Consider the following 24,332-nt stretch of genomic DNA (forward strand, 5'->3'; position numbering starts at 1 on the left):
AGTTCAAGCACATCAACCAGGACACGACGATCGCGTACATCGAGGAAATTCTGGAAACCAGTAATGCGTTTGTCCTCTCGGATTCCGGCGCATCTACCCCGACGACCATAGTTCCCGAGCCAGACTACGACATTAATCCACTTCTGCCCGTGATTAAGCAACAGCAGCTCAGAAGTCTGCTCCGACGATGCAAAGGCTGCTTTCCGACGTCATCGAGGATTCGACAAACACCAGTCGCCAAGCATTGCATAATCACCGCGGAGTGCTTTCGACCACTCCGCCAGAGCCCTTACCGAGTTTCGCCGTGAGAAAGTAAAGCTATAAAAGAACAAGTCGACGAAATGTGGCGCGACGTCATCATCCAGCCGTCGAAAAGCCCGTGGGCATCCCCTGTTGTCCTGGTAAAGAAAAAGGACGGAACCCTACGTTTCTCCGTCGATTATCGTCGTCTGAACAAGATCACGAAGAAGGATGTATACCCGCTCCCACGGATAGACGACGCATTGGATCGGCTCTGCAACGCTAAATACTTCTCCTCGATGGACCTGAAGTCTGGCTATTGGCAAATAGAAGTTGACGTAAGAGATTACAAAAAGACCGCCTTCATCACCCCAGACGGCCTCTACGAGTTCAAAGTTATGCCATCTGGACTGTGCTCGGCGCCTGCAACGTTCCAACGCGTGATGGACACGGTTTTAGCAGGATTGAAGTGGCAGACCTGTCTCTCTTACTTGGATGACGTCGCTGTCTTCGCCAGAAATTTCGACGATCACCTTAGGCGGCTTGCAACAGTACTAGAGACCATCAAGTCATCAGGGCTTACTCTGAAGCCACAAAAGTGCCACTTCGCTTACGATAAGCTTCTGTTCCTAGACCGCGTAATCAGCAAGTCTGGAGTGCGCCCCGACTCGCAGAAGACAGCTGCCATTGCAACGTTCCCGCAGCCCATCGACAAGAAGGCAGTGCGTAGATTTCTTGGCATGTGTGCCTGCTACAGGTGATTTGTCAAGAACTTTTCGCGCATCGCCGAGCCTTTGACACGTCTAACTAAATGTGATGTTGGCTTCAAGTGGGAAACGCCGCAGGCCGACGCATTTGAAGAACTCAAAGGACGCATGTCATCGCCGCCCGTACTTGCGCACTTCAACGAGCACGCCGATACCGAAATACACACTGACGCCAGTAGCCTAGGCCTCGCTGCCGTCCTAATCCAGAGAAAAGATGGACATGAACACGTGATAGCTCACGCTAGCCGGTCGTTGTCAAAAGCGGAAGGCAATTATTCTACAACCTAAAAGGAATGCCTGGCCATCGTTTGGGCTACAGCGAAATTTCGCCCTTACCTCTATGGCAGGCCATTCAAAGTTGTCAGTGACCATCACGCGTTGTGTTGGCTAGCTAAATTAAAGGACCCTTCAGGACGGCTGGCACGGTGGAGCCTCAGACTACAAGAATACGACATCACTGTAATATGCAAGTCCGGACGAAAACACTCAGATGCCGGTTGCCTATCAAGCGCCCCCATTGACCCGCCGTCGTAAGATGACGAGGATGACGACGCATTCCTTGGCATAATAAGCGCGGAAGACTTCGCCGAACAAGAACGAGGGGACCCGGAGCTAAAAGCACTAGTCGAGTTTTTGGAAGGACACACCGACGTTGTCCCTAGGGCATTTAGGCGTGGATAATCTTCGTTCACGCTTCAAAACCACCTACTCGTGAAGAAACACTTCTCACCAGTCCGCGCCAACTACCTTCTTGTTGTTCCGTCGGCGCTGCGTCCAGAAGTACTGCACGCCCTACATGACGATCCGACCGCTGGGCACCTCGGTTTCTCCCGGACGCTATCTAGGATACAAGAAAGGTATTACTGGCCGCACCTAACCGCCGATGTCGCCCATTACGTCAAGACATGCCGAGACTGTCAGCGACGCAAGACACCGCCGAACATGCCAGTGCGATTACTACAGCCGATCAAGCCTCCTTACCGACATTTTCAGCAGATCCGGATGGACTTGTTAGGACCGTTTCCGAAATGAACAGCCGGAAATAAGTGGACCCCCGTGGCGATGAACTATCTCACCCGCTTCGCTGAAACTAAAGCTCTACCGAAAAGCAGCGCAGCCGAAGTGGCGAAATTTTTTGTCGAGAACATCCTGCTCCGACATGGTGCTCCAGAAGTCCTCATCACCGACAGAGGAACGGCTTTTACAGCAGAGCTCACGCAAGCCATTCTGCAAGACAGCCAGACAAGTCACAGGAGGACAACTGTCTACCATCCGCAGACGAATAGTCTCACGGAGCGCCTGAAAAAGACCCTCGCCGACATGCTAGCAATATACGTCGACGTCGAGCAGAAGACGTGGGATGCGGTCCTGCCGTACGTAACATTCGCTTACAACACGGCGGTGCAAGAAACAACACAGATCACGCCATTTAAGCTGGTTTACGGCAGGAACCCGACGACGACGGTCGATGCCATGCTGCCGCACGTCACTGACGAGGAAAATCTTGACGTCGCTTCCTACCTCCAGCGCGCCGAAGAAGCCCGACAGCTCGCCCGCCTGCGAATCAAGAACGAGCAGAGGACCGACAGCCGACACTACAACCTCCGACGACGCTTCGTCGAGCACCCGCCCGGTGACCGTGTTTGGGTTTGGGCCCCTATACGCCGACGAAGACTGAGCGAGAAGCTTTTGCGTCGCTATTTCGGACCGTACAAGATCACCCGACGTATTGGCGCACTGGAATATGAGGTCGTGGCAGACGGCATTTCGCTATCACAGCGGCGCCGCTCACGACCTGAAATAGTCCACGTTGTGCGACTCAAGCCGTACTACCAGCGGTAACGAACTTTGGGGCTTCGCGTAACTGACCTATGGACTTTGTTTCTTTTCGTGGTTATTTACTTATTTTTGATAAGTGTCCTTTTGTGTTTCGCTCCCTTATATTTGTAGCATCGGGACGATGCTTTTTAAGAGGGGGGTATTGACACGTGTAATTATCTTTATCGGGCAACCACGCTTCGCCGCCTAACAACATGTAATCGCACAGCGTGGGACGCGCCTGCATGTATCCGAAGTTTCTGGAAAGTTATTGATGCTTCTATCCGCTGTCTGTTGTCGCCAAACCTATTATATGATTTCGTCACCTTACGCGAATGGTGTAGAACTTTGTGGAAGGCACGCGGGTCCGAACGATTAGTCTCGAACGTTCGACGACTGCTCTATAAAAGCCGACGCGCTTGACCCGCTGATCAGATTTCCGACGATCGCCCACCGTGTTCGCCGCTATCGTTGTGCCATAAGTGTAGCCTGTTTTTGTGGGCACAGGTTCGCCCAATAAAATCTAGTTTTGTATTCCACCGTACTGCTGCCTTCTTCAATATATATATATATATATATATATATATATATATATATATATATATATATATATATATATATATATATATGCGTCGAATTTGTCCGCTCTAAGACGGATGATGTTTGCAGAACTGCTATATCTGTTCTTGGCGCAGAGTTAGACATGTGTAAACTACGTGCTTCCATTTCCTTGTTTTAATTCACCAATTTTGGGCAATTGCTTTGAAAACTTTCTTTAGCTTATCTTTCAAATACTTAAAATTTCATTGGGAACGGCCTAGGGATTCATTTTGGAACATCATTTATTGGTTCTACGAGCTAAGCTCCCGCTGAGAGGCGGTCTCGCAGCCGACCCTCCCCCCCCCCCCCACTTTCTCGCCGTCTTTTGTTGTCACGCCTTTTAGAAAGGTATGAGCGGCTTTTTCCTGACACGGCTACAATTATTTTCCCCTTCGATGCCCTATTATGTGGTCTTTTCTCCCGGCAACCCCGGCAAACTCCCTCCTCAACAGCTCTGCTCTCAAAATGCTCCACTAGTATTGTCTAGACGCACAGTTCGGTGCGTATATTCACAGCTCATATTTGTGCAAATATTGATATTTATTCATTTCTATTATTTTACAGAAGATTTCTGAGTAACGGGTCTGCAGCCTAAAGCAAAGGAACTTACGAGGTCAAAGTAAAAATGCGATGTATAGAAACCCCATATACGTACAGTGACGCTAGAACATCGGTAAACATACGATGAAGTCACCAATATTATGAACACTGACTAATATGAAACAGGAGGTATGCGTAACGTGACTGCCGCAAAAATATATACACCTATAGTCGGATACAACTCCCCTGAAGCCCCGCCCTCGCCCTCATAACCGCCCGCTGCTGTTCCTGCGCGAGGGTGCAAAGAGTTCGTACGGCAAGCTTTCCTTGTTACTTAAATAACGCGGTAACCGGAAAAATAAAATTATAAGCGCGTAATTTTATACGTTTTGACACGTCCATTATACCGAAATGGTGAAAGCCAATTTATTTATTCAACTAAAATTAAACGCATGCTTTGCTGCAACTTATTGTCAAGCTTCACTTTAGTTGGCGGTGAAGTTTCATGAGTAAAACCGGCTAAGTAGTGAAATGAGCTGCACTGTGGAAGTTTGAAAAGTGAAATTCTCAGACTCGATACACCTTATCTATGTCTCTTGCACCCCTCATCGCTTCCGCCAAAGAAAATACCCTTCAAGAACAGCAGACGTTCCGGAGCTATCGAGTACGACACCATTTTGAAAAGGTCACATGACGACGATGTTTGCTTCTGCGATTGGCTGGCGGGAAAACAATCTCGCGCGGTCCGTATTCCTTGTTTGCCAGCTGCTAATTTTTAAGGTTGCATTCTACTTTAGGAAGAAAGCGTCCGCAGTTTATTACGAAATACTTCACGATGAGGAAGTTATGCGATCTTGGTCACTTTAGTGTGCTATATCACGAGGCAATGCTCATAAGTGCCCACGTATATGGAGCTCAACTCAACATGCCACGGCCTATGCAGGGCAATAAGCGCATGACTCACGTCGATGACCCTGGAGAACTGCTGGACGTTGTCCAGAGACAGCTCGATGCCGATGAAGGCCACGCCGTCCAGCTGGTAGTCGTTCATAAGCGACTCGATCATCTGCACAAAGTACCACTGCACCTCGATGTCCGTGAGGCCATTCAGGTAGACGTTGAGTGTCTGGTGCGGGTTTAGGGCCACCAGGTGGCTCATGTTGGTCACCCGCTGGTTGCGCTTGAACAGCTCGAAGCTCTTGTCTGCCGCCGATGGGGAGAAAAAACACCCACAGGCTGACGCACCCGACTCACGCAAACCTGAAGAATTGGTCTTCTCATAATAGCGCGTAAAATGATTAACGCACGGTAACGCTGAATATAAGTTGCAACACGAGAGTCCTTTATTCTTATTTTTGCGTGTGAGTGTAGGCACTGCCATGCTGTCATACTGTGTCCGTATATAGGCGCCCGTATCTGTGATTTGTGTCTCACTTCGCCTTCGACTGCTTAACGCCGTAAGCTTTGTTTTTAAATAGTGAACCAACTAGCTCAGCAACAAGTTTTCTTAAATTATTCAACATTTTATTTGCTGCACAAAGGAGCTAGAAAATAGGGAAATTGTTCGTCTGCCAAAGTTATTGCAGATGCAAAAGGTGGGAAACATTAAGAAATTTGAATCGTATTAAGGAATTCAAGCAACGATTAGCCATTTAATGGAGAGAAATCCGTTCGTTCTACCGCGACCTTTTCACGCCAGCCATATGCATATTGCATCAGCTAGTTTTCCAAATACTAAGAAAATATCCACGATGGACAAAGCGATAACGGAACTAATGATGCTCCAAACAAATTAACATCAAGTGGACTATGTGCTCCCCACGGGAGCAGAGTCGCGCGTCGGTCCGCTATCCTGCCCGCCGACGCACCAATGCTAAGCAGGCAAGCCACTCCTCTTGAATACAAGGGACAGTGCGGCATTGTGTGCTTGCTCGTTCATTTCGTGTCGTTGGCGTTAAGCAAACATTCACATCAAAGAAAAAATAAAAACTCGATGACGGAACGAATTTAGATTAAATTGATTCTACAAAGTGTTCGTTGTAAGTTACTATCGGCTGAAACTATTTTTTTTTATCTGGGGGGGGAGGAGGGTTTAGAAGTAAGAAATCTCCGAACCCACACTATTTTAGATAAAATAAGTTCTAGAAATTGCTCATTCCACATTATTTTTCGCACGATGCTTTGAAAGATGAAATAGGAAACTTGAGCAAACGATGGTTGCGGTTAAAACACGTGCTAAACATTATCTGTGTTTGTGCTTTACAAATAACGCAGGCTAAGAATGTTGTGCACATCAAGGAACGTCTGGCATACGGCTTCAAGCGTTTGTACTTCGAACTTCCACTGACTATGACTGCAGCATAGAGGGCAGCTGCATAGGCTGCATCATGCTGCCCTGTCACATCTCTAAGGTGAATCTTAATATATGTATTCACACGCACACATTCGTATCATTGTCCTGTGCAGTTAGAGGGTCTTCCCATGCAGTCTTTCTTCAACTGGGCCGCGATGGGTCCATTCATGACGGAGTAATCGGCGCCTGTGTCTACTAAGGCGGTGACTGCGTGGCCGTCGAGAAGCATGTTGGGGTCGGTCGTTCTTTGTCTTGCGTTACAGTTGTCTTGGCGGCGGATCACGGCTGCGTCGCGTTGACCTCTGGCCGGTTCGTGGCATCGTCAGGTTTCCTTTCGTCGGCGCATTCTCTGCTTCCGGACTTCGTCGGGACGGCGGCCTGTCGTTGTTATGTCGTCGAGGTAGTCCCTTCTACGTCTTCGTCGGCAACGGAGGATCTTCGTAAGTTCGACGAACAGCAACTGCACCTACATCGGTTGCTGCTTTTAGTTTTCCGGATATGGGCTCGCAGAGCGGCCCCGGGCTGGGCCAGTGTATGATCGGCGCAGCGGCGACTGGTACCGGCCTCGTGATGACGAACGAGATGGTCGTCGAGGGCTCCGCTCAGTGGTAACGAGGTAGTCGGCGATATGGCGAGGTTGTTCACCAAGCTGTGCTCTCGGCGCGTTATCAGCGAACCCTCGGAGTCCCATGTCCCAGTATGGGTATCGACGGTTGATGTGCCCAGCTTCTCCGCAGTGATAGCAAAGTGGACGGTTGTCGATGGTGTGCCAAACGTCAGTCTTCCTTGGAATGCTGCGTGGGGTGATGGATTGGCATGCTGGCGGCGCGGGTGGTGGCGGACGACGGAACTGTCTCGTCAATGGGCCCTGCCGTGGGCGCGGAGGGGGAACGTGACGGCGTGCTGCAGCGGCGTATAACATCGCAAGCGACTGAGGCTGTGGCGATTCAAGGGTTACTCCGAGTTGTTGGAGCTCCTCACGGACGGCGTGGGCAATTGAAGGCACTTGAAGCTGTGATGAAGGGAACAGCTTTTGTTGCTCCTCCCGCACGACCACTCGGATAGTCTCGCGCAGATCGCTGGTGCCAAGTGACTGAACTCCGCCGTAGTTTGTCGAGTTCATGCGCCGGTTGAATTGCAGGTTCCACATTTCCAGTGTCTTCTCGATGCTGAGGGCCTTGCGAAGAAACTCGTCGACGGTCTTCGGTGGGTTCCGTACCATTCCGACGAAAAGTTCCTCCTTTACACCACGCATCAGTAGGCGGACTTTCATCTCCTCGGACATTCTGGGTCGGCGTGGTGGAATAGGCGGCTCATTTCTTCTGTAAAAATCACGGTGGTCTCATTAGGCAGCTGCACTCGGGTTTCTAGTAGTGCTTGAACTTGTTCTTAACGTACGACGCTTGTAAATGTCTGCAGGAAGCCGCTTCGGAACAGGTCCCACGTCGTTAAGGCGGTTTCTCGGTTCTCGAACCACGTCCTGGTGGCGTGTTCGAATGCTAAAAAGACATGTCGAAGTTTGTCGTCGCTGTTCCAGCTGTTAAAGGCAGCGACCCTCTCATACCTCTCAAGCCAGGTTTCCGGGTCCTCGTATGTTGAACCGCGGAACGTCGGAGGCTCCCGGGGCGGCTGCAGCACGATGGGGCTGCCACTGGGGTTGACTGGGCGACGATCTTCCTGGTCGTCTCAGGCTCTGGCTCTCGTGGCAGTCCTTGCAACCTGCGGCTACCTCGCTGGTTCTTGGCGACGTTGGTGTTGTCTTCAGTGTTCAGGCTTGGGTCACGACTTTCTGGGGGCGCCCGGTACATGAACGCCAAGCACCTCCATCATATGTCACGTGGTAGTGACGGTTGGGGACAGAACAAGAGAACTGTGAATGGCGAAACTAACTTTATTGGCCGAACTTGCGCCCATAAAAACAGGCTACACTCAATTCTCAACGAAAACGGCGAACGCAGTGGGCGATCGTCGAAAATCTGATTAGCGAATCAAGCGTGTCGGCTTTTATAGATCAGTCGTCGAATGTTCCAGAGTAATCGCTGGGACGCGCGTGCCTTCTACAATTTTCTACGCCATTAGCGTCGCGCATGCATGCAATCTGATTACACAAGGTTCTGCGACAATAGACAGCGGATAGAAGCATCGCTAACATTCTAGTAAGTTCCGATACATGTAGACGCGTCCCCCACTGAGCGACAATATTTTCTAGACGGGAAAAGCGCTCACCCGTAAAAGGTAAACGAGTTCACGTGTGAATATCAACAGGGGACTAAGGCAGGGGTGGCCTTTATCCCCACTGCTGTTGAAGATGTACATGGCGAGGATGGAAAGGGTGCTAGCGAAGAGCAATATAGCATTTATGCCCTCATATAAACAGGCGGGTAGAGTAGTAGAGCAGAACCTTCTATGTTTGTTTTATGCGGACGACATTTTGTTGCTAGCTAAGAATAAAAGTGATTTGCAACATTTGGCTAATGTGTGTGGACACGTAGGTGAGTATTTAGGTCTGAAACGTCACGTTGCAGAATCAGGTGTTATTATATCCAAATACTTGGTACATGGATAGACGAAGGCAATAGATATGTGGAAACACATGAAAAAAGAATAACAGTAAAGAAGAAGAGAAACGCGGACATAATGAAACACAGGGCGTTATGTGGATGCAGTAGATGCGAGCTGCTCCGGAAGTTTGGAAAGCTGTAATGGTTCCAAGACTCACATTTATAAATGCGGTTGTTTGCTTGAAATTGGGGGTACCACCAGGACTCGATGGGAACCAAAGGTCATTGGGACGTCTCGCATTGGGCGCTCATGAGAAGACTACAAATGAATCTGTGAAGAGTGATATAGTCTGAACAGGCATTGAGGTGAGGGGAGTTCGGAGTAAAATCGTTTATGAACAATGACTGAAGAATACGGAAGAGCGTAAATGGACTGGGACAGTTTTCAGGCATTTGTAGAGGAAAGACATTGATTCACGGTGGAGCAAAAGTACTAGGAAACTTACGAGCAAGTATACGACTTGTATGATGAGCACAACAGTAGCAAAGAACGTCAAGCGGAAAGTCATAGAGGCTTAAATAATCTCTTGGGTGGCAGCAATGGAAAAGAAACTGCCCATGAGTAACTACGCAAGAGGAAAAAACAAAATCAGGACAGAAACAATTTATGATAACTCAAACGAAAGCTAAGTACTTTTCGAAGCGAGATCAGGATGCATTAGAACAGGCATTTATAAATCGAGATATAAGAAGGAAGAAGAAGCATGTGCTTGGTGCGGTAAAGCTATGGAAAAGATGGACCATGTTTTATTAGAATGTGAAGATATCTGCCTAGCGGTCGATTTAGGCACCTCTGGGCTCCTTGAAGCCCTTGGGTTCAGCTAGAGCACGGGGAAAGTAAGCATATCCGCGATAGAGACGACTGGAAGATTGGTGAAATAAAGGTGGGGAAACGACAAAGAACGGAAACGTAAAAAAAGTTCACAATAGGGGGTCAGAAAATTTGCTTATGGGACTCCATCGTGTTTTTCTTTTCGTTTTCTTTCTTTAACCTAGGTAGGAAAATAAGCATTATAATAGCAAGAGCTTGGTGGCGCGACCCACCACGCCGTTCCAAAGAGGACGCTCACAGCATCCTTCCATGCATCCATCCACAAATAGTGGCTTGCATAGAGTTTCATATTAGTACAACTAGAGGGAAATCTGGCGCTGCGATCGTTCAACCATCATGGGAATGATGGGAAGTACAGGCTACGGATTGGCATTCTGTTGACTGGCAAACTGGTCTACAAGAATTTTTTGGCAGTTTTGGTTTCGCTCCAAGCACAATTGCTTTAACCTGCAGTGGGAAAGTGCAACGCAAAGCTTTCTGCCTTTGTTCTGTTGCTCGAAGCGGCGATAGCGCGTTGGGCCAGTGGCTGGGATGATGCTTGTGTCGCGGTCTGGTGTCGAAGCCCTGACGAGAAAGCGACGGCCTCGTAAACGTTGAAAGAACATGTTTTGACCGTTTGGACATTGGTTTGTTAAGTGTGTAGGTTGGTGCTGTAGCGTCCCGTGCGGTATGAAACTTGAGAATAGGAAAAATAAGGCATAGACAATTGTACTTCTTGTGGCTTGACCATCAAATTTCATTGAGGGCTTCATTAAGCATTGCTCATTTAAAAACTCATTTATTGTAAAAAAAATGGGATTGCTCTCTTCATTCCCGATGCTACCCGTGTTCTCTGCAAAATGTCGAGCTTAGGTGTCAGCGTTGTACAGCTTTTCTTTATTTCACAGGAAGGGGTGGCCTATAGGGTTCCGAGCCGTCGCGTCCTGTTCCTAATTCCAGCGTATGTTTTTTTGAAGTGACAATTGCTTCCTCAGCTGAGCTGAATCTCTCCTAGATATTTTCTATTGTCAGCGAAAGGGAAAACAAGAAAACGCGCAATAAGAAGAAATGTAACAGAAACAAGAAGGCATTGCTTGGCGGACGCTTTATTTTTTCTTCTTCTCAGTGTAACGTTCACCACAAACTTATAGAAATGGAAATTAGGCTCGTCCATACAAGTGCATACTCGTTTCAAATATTCAGTGCGGCCCCATGCGGCAAAATGTGATCCGCGTTCTTATTTATTAATTAGTGCTTGCTTAATACTCGATGGTAGCATCAGAAGCATTCTGCATACGCGCCATTGTCAATTAAATGTCCTTTGTTACCATACTGCAATGAACCGAAGGCGAGCATTGACTTCTTCTCTGATGGGGAACATAGCTTGAGCTTCTCTCACAACTCTGCGCGGTTTTGTTCCGAGCTGCTTTTTTGACGCTGAGTTTGCTGGTGAGATTGATAGCGTTGAAAAAATATTATGCATATCTAACGCACATGCTGGAATCCATGTGAAGTTAAGCATTCGTGAAGCCGGCTAAGTAAATGCTTGAGGTTTGCCCCTTTCATTGCTGCGTCTTTGGCGTAAAGGAAACTGGCATGCGCGCATGTACTCAAGCGCACCCATGGTACGCTATGTCTCAGAAAGCCGGTTGCCGTTGGTACGAAATAAATATATGTGTGACTATGACCTCATGGTCGGAAAACCGGGCTGCTGCGACGGGGGACCAAGGTTCGATTCCACCATGGGGCGCTTAACTATTTTCTTAAAGTGTGATCTGCTCCGTGAGAGACCACCGAGTCTACATAGCTATGAATGTCTAGGGGGTTTACAAAGAACGCTTGACTTTTCAGTAGTGCTTAAGTAGCGAGTAAACAAAAAATGACAGATCTGATAGCGAGACACTAAGGGAGTACACAACACGAAGCAATTTCCCACACGACAATCGCGAGCTTCACAATTTATTATCAATATTGTCTAGGCGTGTTATTTTGGGTTATGCACTGACATCCAAATCAACAAACAATTTTCAGTACCGCACTACGGCTATCAACTGAAGGGACAAATGTTGACGATAACGCGCTTACTTATAGAAAACATCAAGGGAAAATCACGTGGCGTTACTTCTTGCACACTTATTCCGCTTTACCATATTCAGCCCATCTATGTGCGGTTACTTGGGGCCCTGTAACGTAACACTATTCCAATATGGGGTGCTATGCAGGATGCGCCGAGTTTGGCGAAACTCGGGATCTTCACGAGCTCTGGCGACACCCCAAGATGAAAGCACGAATGGTACCGAGACACAGTTTATCTTTCGACAAGCCTCCAGTTTCATTGGTTTATCTAGATTCACTCTGGCTGGCTATCATTCCTTGGGCGTTGCCTTATGGGCGGTCGACAAACTGGGGCTCACGTGATCATATCGTCGGTGCATGGTCGCGCCTTCTTTCACTTGTTTGTCGTTCCACCGAGTGCATTACATGCACAAGCGAGTTATAAAACAAACGCATTTAGTACAATATTATTAGTTAGTTTAACGTGTTTTAAAAGCATTTTAAAGCTTACAACATGTACACTGAATGTGCATTAGACTAATTTGTAATTTAGTACGCTTCGCATTATACCACGAGGGAACGCTGTCGTGGCGCCATCACATCCATTCACCGGGCGAGCATGGCGGCTAAGCATCGGAGGCGCCCAGTGTAAACAAAGTCGTACAACGAGCTTGCAGTGCGCGACGTAGTGATCAGGCTCGACGATGACCACTATTTCTTGGATAGTTCTGTTCCTCCGTGAGCAATCTTTCCGTGCACACAGTAAGACTGCCAATAGCTTCGGCGATTTTACAGATCGCAACGCGCACCTACTGTTCACGGCGCAGTGCTGAAGAAACAACTTGTCCGGTGCTGCTTCGGCGAGTGCGCTGAGTTTCTCCACTCTGCGTGACTGCGAGCATCACGAACATTACATAGTGTGGGCAAAAGGCAGACATCCTATATAGCTACGATGCGACAAGAAGGTGGTACCAACGATGGATCTCGCTACCAACACAGTGAAGGAGACATTGACAGACTGCAGATAAGTATATTTATACTGTTTCATATTTAGCATAATAAGAGTGCACGGATTAAGTCGCTTTCGTAGTAACAAACTGAATGTCCAGCAGTTTAAAGAAGGCAGTGAGAACCAAGTTCGTGCTTCTACATGCAAGTGGGCCCGCGAAAATATGGAAAAGATGAAGGTAACCTTCACTAACTTGGTGAGATAACAGAAATTCATGAGTGACATTAAGCCCGCAAAATTTATGGAAGAGTATCTTTACCCAGGTGAAATATCAATAGCAGGTACTGATATAAAGCAGGAAAGTTATACAAAAATTTCATGGGTTGAACAGCACATGGAAGGCATTACCGAATCGTGATCGCCACGTTACCGATATCCTTGAAAAAAGTTTAGAATCATTGCATTCTACCGGTTATGCAATATGGGACATAAACCTGGAGGCCAACAAAGAAACTTGAGATGTCATTGACTGTGCAGAAAGCGAAGTAACAAAAATTGTTGGAGATAGCATTAAGGCAGGAAGACAGTGGCGTAGTAAACCGTGGCAACTGATATGCTAGTTGACATTAAGAAAAAAAAAGGAATCGGCAGGTAGGCCATGCACGTAATCGATCAGTTGTTGCCAATTCATAACAGGTGATTACATAAGCGCGACAGAATGTATGTCAAGGAGAGAGAACTACAGCCGAGGATAGTAGAAAATTGCGTAATGGGACAAAAATATGATGTTTGTAGGCATAGGATGCAATCAGCTCGTATAAGACGGGATTGTAGGGTGAGGCATTTGTTTTGCAGCAAACAAAAATAGGGTTGTGGTGCTGACAGTAGAGACTCGTGAAGGTGCGGGGCCACCTTAGCTGCTGGCACATTAATCAACATGACAATTGGCTCTGAAAAAGAAAACCCCAGTTATGAAAAATAAAGCAACGTTGTCCCAACGCATTGTTTAATTATGCATACTACACTAAAGGTTTTCACGGTTAAGGGCACTTAGTACTAATAGTGCAACGAGCATTTTTCTTTGTAAATGATTTGTATGCAGCTGATTCATTCCAATACACTTTTTTACAGCAAAACATTCTGCTGCTGGAGGCAGTCAACTGCCTGGTGGCAGTAGGCAAGCACCAGGCACGTGCTCTTGAGAGTGTGGCAGAGGTCCAGAGAGCTGCTCTGCAACAGTAGTATCAGTGCCCTCACTGCTCTCCTGTCAAGCCCACAGAAGGCACCTTATAAAGGAGCTTTTAGTTTAATATTTTGTTTATTATCCAAGAACATGGAATAAAATTATTGCAGTAAACATTGTGCTTTGCATATTAGGAGACTTGTAACATGCATTGGTGTCCCTTCAAAATAGGCTAAAACGTAAGACAACCTGTGCCACTCTTGGACCATGTAAATAAAAAATACACTAATGCAGCATACACATCATTGTGCTGTTTGTTCTTTCTATGTGCAAGAATACAGTGCGTGTTGATTAGCCACAAGATGAACGGTTTGTGTAATTCACAATGAAGACAGGAAACAGCAGGAGCTTAATAATGCTATCACCTATAGACTGTGCATATGACTGCAACACATTCCGACTAAAATGTGCCATTACATGCATGTTCAATACCACCTATTTTCAACATTGTCTTATAATTGCATGTACTATATTTCACATATCTTAAGCCCTTGCATAGCACACTTCTGATGTATCCATTTCATAGGCCATATAATTGTACACGTTGTCCTTTTGTGTTGTATGAAAAGCAGCATCCTTTACAGTCGGAAGAAACTTCAGAAGACAGGAGAGGCCCCGCCCAGATGACCAAAGCACAGCAGCCGATTGCCTCCACGTCTAAAGAAATAGTCCCTCTCCAACGAGCAGGTATTAGTCTGTCCGGCGGCACAATGTCAGTCTAGAGTGCGTGCCCATTGGTGCAGGCTTGTGTTCACCTGCCTTAATGTGCAGATTCCGCAGCCTCCTAAAGTTGTATCCGACTATAGAAACACGTAATGCCTTGCACCAGTTGCATAGACTTCTGCAACTTGATAGCACACAATGATCAGGAGCAGAAATCTATAAAGGCATCCAAGCAAAGCTGGCTGGCCACACTTCCATTATGAGGGGCGGCAAAAGGTCTCACCAAATATTCCCATGACGTCCTTGAAAAAGAGGTGGTGTTTGGCACTTCTTTAGAATCAAAAACAGATTACAGTGAATGTTGTGTAGCACGTCAAAACAAACTGAGCTTGGTTGTCTGCACAGCATGTAATCGGAGGTTGTGCTTCACATAGGAAACAAACTTCTCTGTCCAGTACAATGTTGAGGCCGGTATGGCACCTAGTATGTCAACACTGTCAATATACAAATTACACTTTTCACAGGCCATTGATTTCACCATTATTTTTGTATGATGGTTCTTTCAATCAGTGCTTGTATAACATGAGCAGGTGGATTTGAAAGCAAAGCTTTGTTTGCAAACCTTCCGACTTCCATAATTGTGTGGCAACGCACTGGCATGTTGTCAAATAGCTCACACTTCATCGGTCCTGCACCAAGGAAGCCCAATGCTTTATTTGAAGTTGGATCGCACAATTCAATGGCAAAAAAAAGTAACACACACAGCAAAGCATTCTGCTGTGTGTATTTCTCTTCTTTGTGTCCCATCAAATTGTTGAGCAATTAAACTTCAAGCTACTATGCCAATACACCCTGTCTTCAACGTTACCAATGCTCTAGTTATTAGGCCACAATGGTGCACATCTTTGAAATTTCCCAACACAAATTAGCTCTCCAAAAAATCACAAATGTTAAATTTTGCAGCACAGGTGTATGTATGCACGTGCCATATTCTTTACCACTAAACTCACAGGAATCAAAGGGGCAAGCATTAACCAGCCTTGCTGCTGCCGTTACCATTATCATCATGACACCAATGGAAAGACAGTGCCACGTTTCAGTAAGGGGAGTGTCGGAGGGAAAGGTGTGACAGCGAGGGCTTACAATAAACATAACGGTTACGAGACATGTTCAATGCCAATATACGCTGCATGTCGCTCAGCGTACTTTGGCATTGCGGCAAGCGTTTACTCGTTTGAGCATATCACGTTTTGTGTAATCATTGCTCTAAAGCTGTACAAATGATCTATTTGCTCTGCAATTTTTATTTTTATCATGGTGGGTTGAAGACCCACTTTTCATTGGCATCTGCACCCCATTTCTCCCGATATGTAATTTTGCCTTGGTGGTTCATGACATCTTCACGTACAGAGAGTTCTGCAGAGCATTGGATGTGCATTATTCTACTGCTTAAGAATCAGAGCCCCATTATGAGACGAAAATATACAATTTATCCATCCAGAATAACGCCGCCCCCCCCGAAAGAAGAAGATACACTGAACCTCTGGCACATGCATCGACGGTGAACAGAGCAAACAATCTGAAGTATTTTCTTCATGCAAGCCAACACACTAAGATTCTCAATGCATTTTCATTTCGCCACATATGCACAGGTACAACCGTCTTGGCGCAACATCCACATCTCGCGCTGCAACAAATTGTGCAATGCCTCGCTGTTTCATAGTGCGGCCGATAGATTACGCATGACCAAAATTCAGCATTGTGCATACTAAGTAACTTCACAATAAAGAACCCCAAGTTCTTTATGAGATTAGGATTCATAGGTTACTTCACACAATTTGTCATATCCATTTATCTATTTATACTTAATTAACCTCTTTCCCAAGAAAGTGAGCCATTTGGAAGGCACCCTGACAGACAAGTAGAACAATCGGCAAAAAGTCATCAACCAGCGAAATCAGTATCATAAGCAGCCGCATGTGAGATGTCGCTAACACAAAATTTCAGTCGGCTACACAGAAGTGACAAATTTGGCAATATGGCGTGTCTAAACATTGCTTCAATGTTAATCACAGTAACGCTGACATTGAAGGCGCCTTAATTCCTACGTACGTTCCGTCGACACACCCGACTATGTTCGTAATGTTCCCAGGAAGTAGGAAGCATTCTTTTATATATGCCCGCTCAGCCGCAGTATTCTGGAAAGCTAGCCACCGCTTACGCACTGCCGCATCGATAAGCGCGTCAGACACATCTCTGACACATTGGCTAACAGTAGTTTGATGGCGTCCAATGTAACGCTCGGCGCCGACGCTTCTCTGAAAACTCCCAGTCTCGTAGAAACGGAGCGCACAGATGACTTACTCTACGACGGTGAGCGAATGAAGCCCGCCACGCTGTCTCCGCAGACGAGAGTCTTCGCCTAGCTCGTCACACAGCCAGCGCACTGATGTCTTCGACAGGCGAAAATGACGCTGAAACTCCCCGTCGGTCATGTAGGTGAACGGGTCCGGACGGTCATACTGACGCTTGCTGCCGCTGGATGCAATGAAACAGGCTGCTGCTGCCGCCGCCATGTTTTCGAGTTGAACTCGGAGGGGGTTTCGCGATGTACGAGTTTAGCACGAGTTCGCCTGTCAATCAAAACCAGAGGTCACGCCCCGCGCGAGGCATGTAACTCTTGTGCGCGCACCCACTACAGTTGGGCCACGCCCAACTTATCTTCCGGCAAGAGCGACGCGGTGTCGAGCTGAGAGGCATCAACAATCTTGACCGCCGACATAAAACGCGCACAATGCACTGTCATCGGTGATGTACTGAGCACCACTATCAAAAACAAAGCGTTGACTGTCGCTGGCTTATGCGTACATCTTCTCGGGCTGAGATGGCCGCACAACACGGTTTCATTGCCTGCATTGTGGCGCGTAGCGCACAGTAAATAATTATCGGCACGTCACTGTAGCTGCTCACAAGGCGGCGATGCGACGAGGGGGACGACGATGCTGAGGAGTGCGTATCGCAGCCGTCGTTTGAGATGGCTGCTCTGTCATCGGTGATGAAACGGAGCCACAGCGTCGTAAACACGATCAGCATCCGAGAATCGCTCGCTCTTCTAGACCCAGTGCAATGGCATTTCTTCATCACAAGCACTGCGCATGCAACAGTTCCAACAGCTCTCTCCGTTCGAAATCTGATTTCATAACTGCACACAAGAGCCCTCACCTGCCAAATGCGAGTGCTGCGGTGTCGTTACGATATCCATCTGCGACCGCTGCTGGCTCCAGCAGAGGTAATCCGCAAGCACCTTCGACTGCACAACACACTCATATACTGCGTACATGCGCTCAGAGGCACCTTCACTGGGCAAGCGATGACAAGCGATGAATTGTGTCGCTGGGGAAGCACGCACTTTTCGCAATGTACCGCAGAGGCTTCGCGCATAACGATAAACCGGTACATTTTCACTGAACTGCGTCACTTCGCACTCTAAAATAACATACCGCCATTTCCCAGCGACAGCCGTTGTATAGTCTCTAGTTGATAAAGCGGGGGGCCTTAATGGCCTAGTGAAGCGCCTGCGATGAACAGCCGTACCGCGGCGCTGCGTTTTTATTCCCCTAATAGAGAAAGAGTGACCATGACCCTCCATGGATCATGACCGACATTATTGAGAATAGCTCTGCAGCGCCCCTACGCGACTTATCACCGTATGAACGCCCTCGTGCGTGCGACACGCTTCAATGTACCGCTTCTAAGCTTTCGCCTCACTGTAGCCACTCGCGGCAAGAAGTGCAAAATTTAATAATTTGCTCGATCTCCGTTTGTCATCACAAATTTCTAGTGTTGAAAACGAAAAACAGATACTTAGAGAAATAAAAATGTTCGTTATTTTATTTGTTGTATTTTAACGTATTCTTTTGAGTGAAAGTGTAGGTGCAAGAATGCGCCGCATGTACCCTGTTCGCATTCGATGAAGGAAAGAAAGATAGCGCCCGAAAGATGAGGCACGCCCTTGACGCGCCCGGGAAAGGCGTGGCAAGCGGCTCACGGCAAGTGTGCAGACAGACAGCGCGACAGTGACGGAATCGCTAAGTTGCGATAATCCGTTGATAACAATACGCGGCGCTGACGCGTTTCGTTGTGCAGCCTTCTGTGCTTGAAACGTGGAAGCAGCGTGCCGCGCAGGGTGCGCTCATGTTGTCATACGCGGCTTTATGTCTACATATTTTTTTGCCTGCACCTTCGGCGCGTTTCGCGCTATCTCCGTTCACTGACTGCCGTCGAGCAAACTCGGGTAAAACTCGGGTGAACGAGAAACTCGGCGCATCCTGCATAGCACCCATGTTTTTATTCTAATCTCCTGACGTCCAATTTGCGTAACCGCTGACGTAAGCATCGGGCGGTGACCAGCAGGGTTGTCTGAACCAACTAATGGAACGCTCTCCTCGCTTATAGGATGACACTTTTGTTTGCTTTAAAAACAAATAACATTGCCTGCAGTGAGCGCCTTGTCTTATTTAATTGGCTGACAAGAAGCGAGGAGCACGCTCAAGGGGAGAGGGAATCAATGGGGTAGGCCAATGCACTGAAAATCGATAACCGGATGAAGAGGGTTGTGCCGGCGTCTGCGATTGGTGCGCTTTCCCTTTATTGTCTTGAGGTGGCTGGTCCAAGATCGCGGCGGCATGCAACGGAAGGGTAGGAATGCCGCTAAAAAGGATTCTCAGCAAAGAAAAGTGGGCTTAGCGAGGTCGTAAAAGTGGCGAAAGCACTTGAAAACGTTACACGACCACGCAAAAAGGTTTATTGTACGTAAAAAAAAAAAAAAACACTCTCCGGCAGGTGCGAGTAGCCAGTGCCTGAGCGATCGGCGGCAGCGATCTTTTATTCCTTTCGGAACGGGGCAGCCTGCAGCTACTCAGAAAAAAAATTCAGTTTTGTTCGGCATGTTTTGTTCTTTAACGCGTATATATCACTTCGACGTAGTCAGTTTTCACTGTTTTGTGACGTCGCGTGACAGGCAGGTCAAGTGGGTGCCACCCGAAAACTTTTGACCAACACCCGAGGGCTAATGGCTAAAAGGCGTCGAATAAGAACTAACTATTTGTTTTTGTTTGTTCCAAAGATGCATAATCAGTGCATACGCGTTATATCAGATGGGGAGCTATCACGGATTTCGTGACGTCGCGTGATAGACAGGCGAAGTGGGGGTAGTCCAAACGTTTTCGACCAATCGCCGAGATTTGTTTTTGTTTGTTCCAAAGATGCATAATCAGTGCATACGCGTTATATCAGATGGGGAGCTATCACGGATTTCGTGACGTCGCGTGATAGACAGGCGAAGTGGGGGTAGTCCAAACGTTTTCGACCAATCGCAGAGGGCTGATTACAGAATCGGAATAGAAAAGTATGGAGTAGCTTTACCTTATAACACCCTTGGCCTCTGCCAGTATGTAATGTGTTCGAGGAAACGAGATGTATATACGTAGGGGAAACAGCGACGTTTTGAGTGTACATCATACTAATTGGACATTTTTGCGATGTCGCACAGGAACAAACGTATCATACGGCCAACGCGTAGTTATCTTGCGTGTCATGAAACCCCAACCTAAATATGTTGTTGCTATAGCAACAAGTAGCCCAAATATGGTTTCCCTTACACGGGACTTCCAACGAAGACAGAGCGCTCAACGACAAACGTTACCGCGAAAGAAAAAAACACGAATAAATTGCCACCAGTGTTGTGTGCAGCCTCCTTCAATTTTCACAACGCACCCAAGTTTAATTTTCGGCTCTCTAGGAACACATTATGCAAAGGTTTTGATAATAATCACTGACACAGGAAATGTATATCTAGGGTATGTGCTTGGAAGAGAACGCGCGAAAGAAGACCGCCCCCCAGCGAAGACGGCCCCCATCGCGCCCTAGCGAAGTGTAGGCACGAGAATCACAGCGACGCTTCTCGCGGCCGTATCAGTACCTTTAAAGCGTTTCCCCACCCTCCCTGGGAGGGGGGGGGGGCGTGACGAGGGGGGGGGATCGGGGGCACCCTCAACATACGTAGGTTGCCTCAATGCACGAGTACGCATTGAATCACGCTAAACTTGTAGCGCACCATATTAAAGCAGCAAGCTGCTGGGGCAATCTGTTTGGCAGGCCAAACCATCAAACGAAGTCCACAGTGGCGCTTAACACCAACAACGTCGGCAGCTTTGATAGAATACGATGCATATTTTATATTGTGTGCTCAGCAAACGCGACAAAATAATTGATTTGCGTAGAGCGTTTTCGCAGCTTCCAGGAAGGGGCACGGTACATTTGAAGATTGCCAAATGCTTTTCAGAAGTGCTGGGTAGTTCATTACCAGATTACGCGACAATGATTGGGAGGTAGGCGGCTAATGGTTGCCTTTCAATTAAATTGAACTGAAGGCTTTTTATTTCCTTTGAACGTAAACAGGGAATGGTTAGAAAACTTAAGTTGAGGGATTGAAAAAGTGACTGCTGTGTGCGCCTTTCTTTTTTTCTCGAATGTTTATAGAAAACGTTGCGCACCAAAAGATAAACCTTCGTCATTACAACAATACTTATGCGCGCGCATCTAGATATTTATGTTATCGATTTGTTTATTTTTCTAGTCCAAAAAAACTTTATCGAAATTTTAAGTTCGGAAGTTTCTTTGCTGGATATCTATGTTCTGAATTTTCATATGGATTCCTGAAGGAGCCGAGAATTACCTGCATCATAAATTTCAATCTTAAAAAGTAATTTTAAATCACATTCTGACCACAGGTTATAAATGCGAAATTCAAGAGAAGCAAAATTAAAGTCGTGTCTGTTTAGTGGCAATTGGGCTTCACAGAGCTTCACCACTGGAAAAGCTGGCGCCACCATCCGCGTGACGTGGCATGAGGGATCACGTGGACACAGCGGCCGTGTCGGCTGCTTCGGAAGCGCCGAAGCGAGCTGAGAGTGAAAGTTCTTTTAAGTGCCACCTGCGCTGCGGTTCTGATTAAGTGGTGAGGCTTTCCCACGCTTTGGTGTCTCCTTGACAATATTTGAAATCACTATAATAGGTAGTTGCTGCCTTTGGAGGCGTGCAGCATGGTAGGCTAATGCTCGGTGCCACAGGGCTGGACGTACTCCACGGAGCCCGGTTTCAGCCATACATTCGCACGTAGCCGCAGGACAAGAAGCAGCGTGAAGCTTGGCTCGCGAAGCTCAGAACCGGCAAATAGCCATCGGCTACAACTCGGGTATGTAGCAGGCACAACGCGAGGAAGGTTTCTTCTATGGCGGTGGGACTGCGATGTTCGGTGATTAGCAGAAAACGCGCCCCGAGACGCTCGCCTGCGCTCGCTGCCCGGCTAAAGTGACCATGGTATGGTCTATGAACTTGTTGATGCTAGATACTGGCAAGTTCACAGGAATAAAAACAGAGCGGCAAGAAGCACATTAAAAAGAGACACGGCACATGTTCATGTTTGTGTTATGAATTAACGCACTGAATTACGAAACAGAAGCAGCGGGAAATAGCACGCTGAGAGTACCGATAGACATACAGTGCAAAGCATCTTGAGAAATAATATTGAAACGCCGAAGAATTAAAAAATAAATTGAATCGACGTGACAGCACATACGTCGCCGTAGGCATCGAATCCTCTAATGAAATTATTTTTTAACAGCTCTGACAGCATCCACACAATAGGGTTTGCTTGTGTACTGTTATATGCTCTTATTTTGCGGCCTAAAGCTCACGACACTGTGCGAAAACGCACTCGCAGCGAAAGCGAAACATTGTGCGCGGGCATGCATGCAGACGCGCAGTCGGTCGCTGCGGAACCGTGCGATCGCTGCATTGAGGCTTCATTCTGTTGTGCTCCATTTGGGTATACAGACAGACCACTAAAGATCATATTTCACATAGTTTTCTCTCAGCGTTTGCCTATACCTTTCATGCAAGAAGCCAGTTCGGGAGACTCCATCACGGCGATCACGCGCAGTGGCGTTCACTGTACGTATTCGGTGAAGATATAGCGTCTGTAAACGATTCTGTGCTTTCAGTTTGCCCAACATTATCATTTTGACAGTAAAAAAAACTTTCCTCGCTTTGAAAGTACGTACAGAAATGTCCAGGAGGGCTGCCGCGTGGTGTTTTTACTGAGCGCCGTAAGTGAAACCTATGAGGAGCGCGCCGCGTGATCCCTCACACTACGCAAGGGAGTCGCTTCCTACAGATGGCGACACCGTAAGTCCTCGCCCCCAATAGTAAGCTTGGCCCACTTTGAAGTAAATTAGCTCTAATATTTGGTAAGAAATTCATTGGTATGCAAGTTGGAGGGGGGTTTTTGGGAAGCCTAACCGCAACAAAATTATCTTGTAATATGCTTTGAGGACAAATATATTGAATGTAGTGTTGTATTTGTGATTTCTGCTAAGTGCATATGTCTTCATCATGCATTTCAGCTTCAATTTCGCAATATCATTATCCGCACTAACTAAATAGTTACAAGAAAATGAGCATCGGGTCTGGACATAATTTTTCGTGACGTAGCATTTACCTTTGCGAGTAGTTTGCCTGAAAAGGTAGAATTGTGCAGTGTAGTCCCACGCGATCATGAAAAATCTGTATTGGACCTTCGTAAACACAATGCACACGGTTTACGTAAGCATTGTGTACATCGATTGGACACGTCTTTATATGGCAAGAAAACGCCATTTCACAGGCTTTATTTATACAAAGAAAATTGTCAAAACATTTCAAGTAGACGAGGCACCCTCGTGTTTTTGTCTTTCACATTATGGGATTTAGCAGCACACTTACGCACAACGCATAGCTGTCCTATGCTTCACGGCCTGTGGGACAATGATCTGATGTTGCCCAAGCGAAAACTAAGGCTCAAACAGACCGTCAGTACTAGCGTAGCGCAGGAAATATCCTTGCGCAACTTTAAAAGCCCTGGACAAGCAATCTAAGTTACAACATGGAGAAGCTAGCCAAAGCATGATAGGTGCTTTTTCTTCTTATTATTTAATGCACATCCAATTCCCAAGTTTTATATCACACTAAAGAATGGGCAACTGACAACCAACGGCTAATAATTTGGAGTTAACAGTACAAAGTTCAAACAATGTTTCGTCTGAAGGCTTCATTTTTGTGTGGCTTAGCTCAGCCGGTTAGCTTCCTTTCTTTAATGTTACAACAAACAGCTCAAAAACGTTTGACAAACCCAATAACTGCAGTTCAAATTGTACACAATCTAGTCGTATCTTTTATTAACATAATCGGCCGATTTTGATGCCCACTGCAGAACAAAAACAGCTGCCAGTGATTTCAATTACCCCTGTCTTGAGCTAGCTGATACTAGCTTGCAACTTCAATTTTGCTAATTTCATCGACCACCCGATTTTCTGTCCTTTTCAATTGCGCTTCCCTTCTCCTGGTACCCATTCTTGGTCCACTGGTTGTTTACCTACCCAACGCATTATATGGCCTACTCAGATCCTTTCTTTAATGTCAACAAGAACATCAGCAATGTTCATTGCTCACTAGTCCACACCGCTCTGTTGCTTTCTCTTAACGTTACACCTAACAGTTTTCGTGCCACCGCTTTTCCCGCGTTTCTTAACTTGTTCTCAAGCTTCTTTGTTAAACCTGAAGTTTTTGCCTCATATGGTAGCACCGTTAGAATGGAATGATTCTACAGTTTTTTTTCAACGACCATGGTAAGCT

The 24,332-nt window shown here is 46.9% G+C and overlaps 1 protein-coding gene across 1 annotated transcript in view; it reads right to left on the reverse strand.

Annotated features, from left to right (window-relative positions):
* LOC142584690 (chitinase-3-like protein 1) overlaps window positions 1-24,332 on the reverse strand; it is a 61,772-nt gene that overhangs the window by 31,709 nt on the left and 5,731 nt on the right. Inside the window, exon 3 of the mRNA XM_075694885.1 lies at window positions 4,930-5,168. Coding sequence (XP_075551000.1) covers window positions 4,930-5,168 — 239 coding nt within the window. The remainder of the gene's footprint in view (window positions 1-4,929; window positions 5,169-24,332) is intronic.

The sequence above is a fragment of the Dermacentor variabilis genome, chromosome 6 (assembly GCF_050947875.1).
Source record: "Dermacentor variabilis isolate Ectoservices chromosome 6, ASM5094787v1, whole genome shotgun sequence".
Lineage (NCBI taxonomy): Eukaryota > Metazoa > Arthropoda > Arachnida > Ixodida > Ixodidae > Dermacentor > Dermacentor variabilis.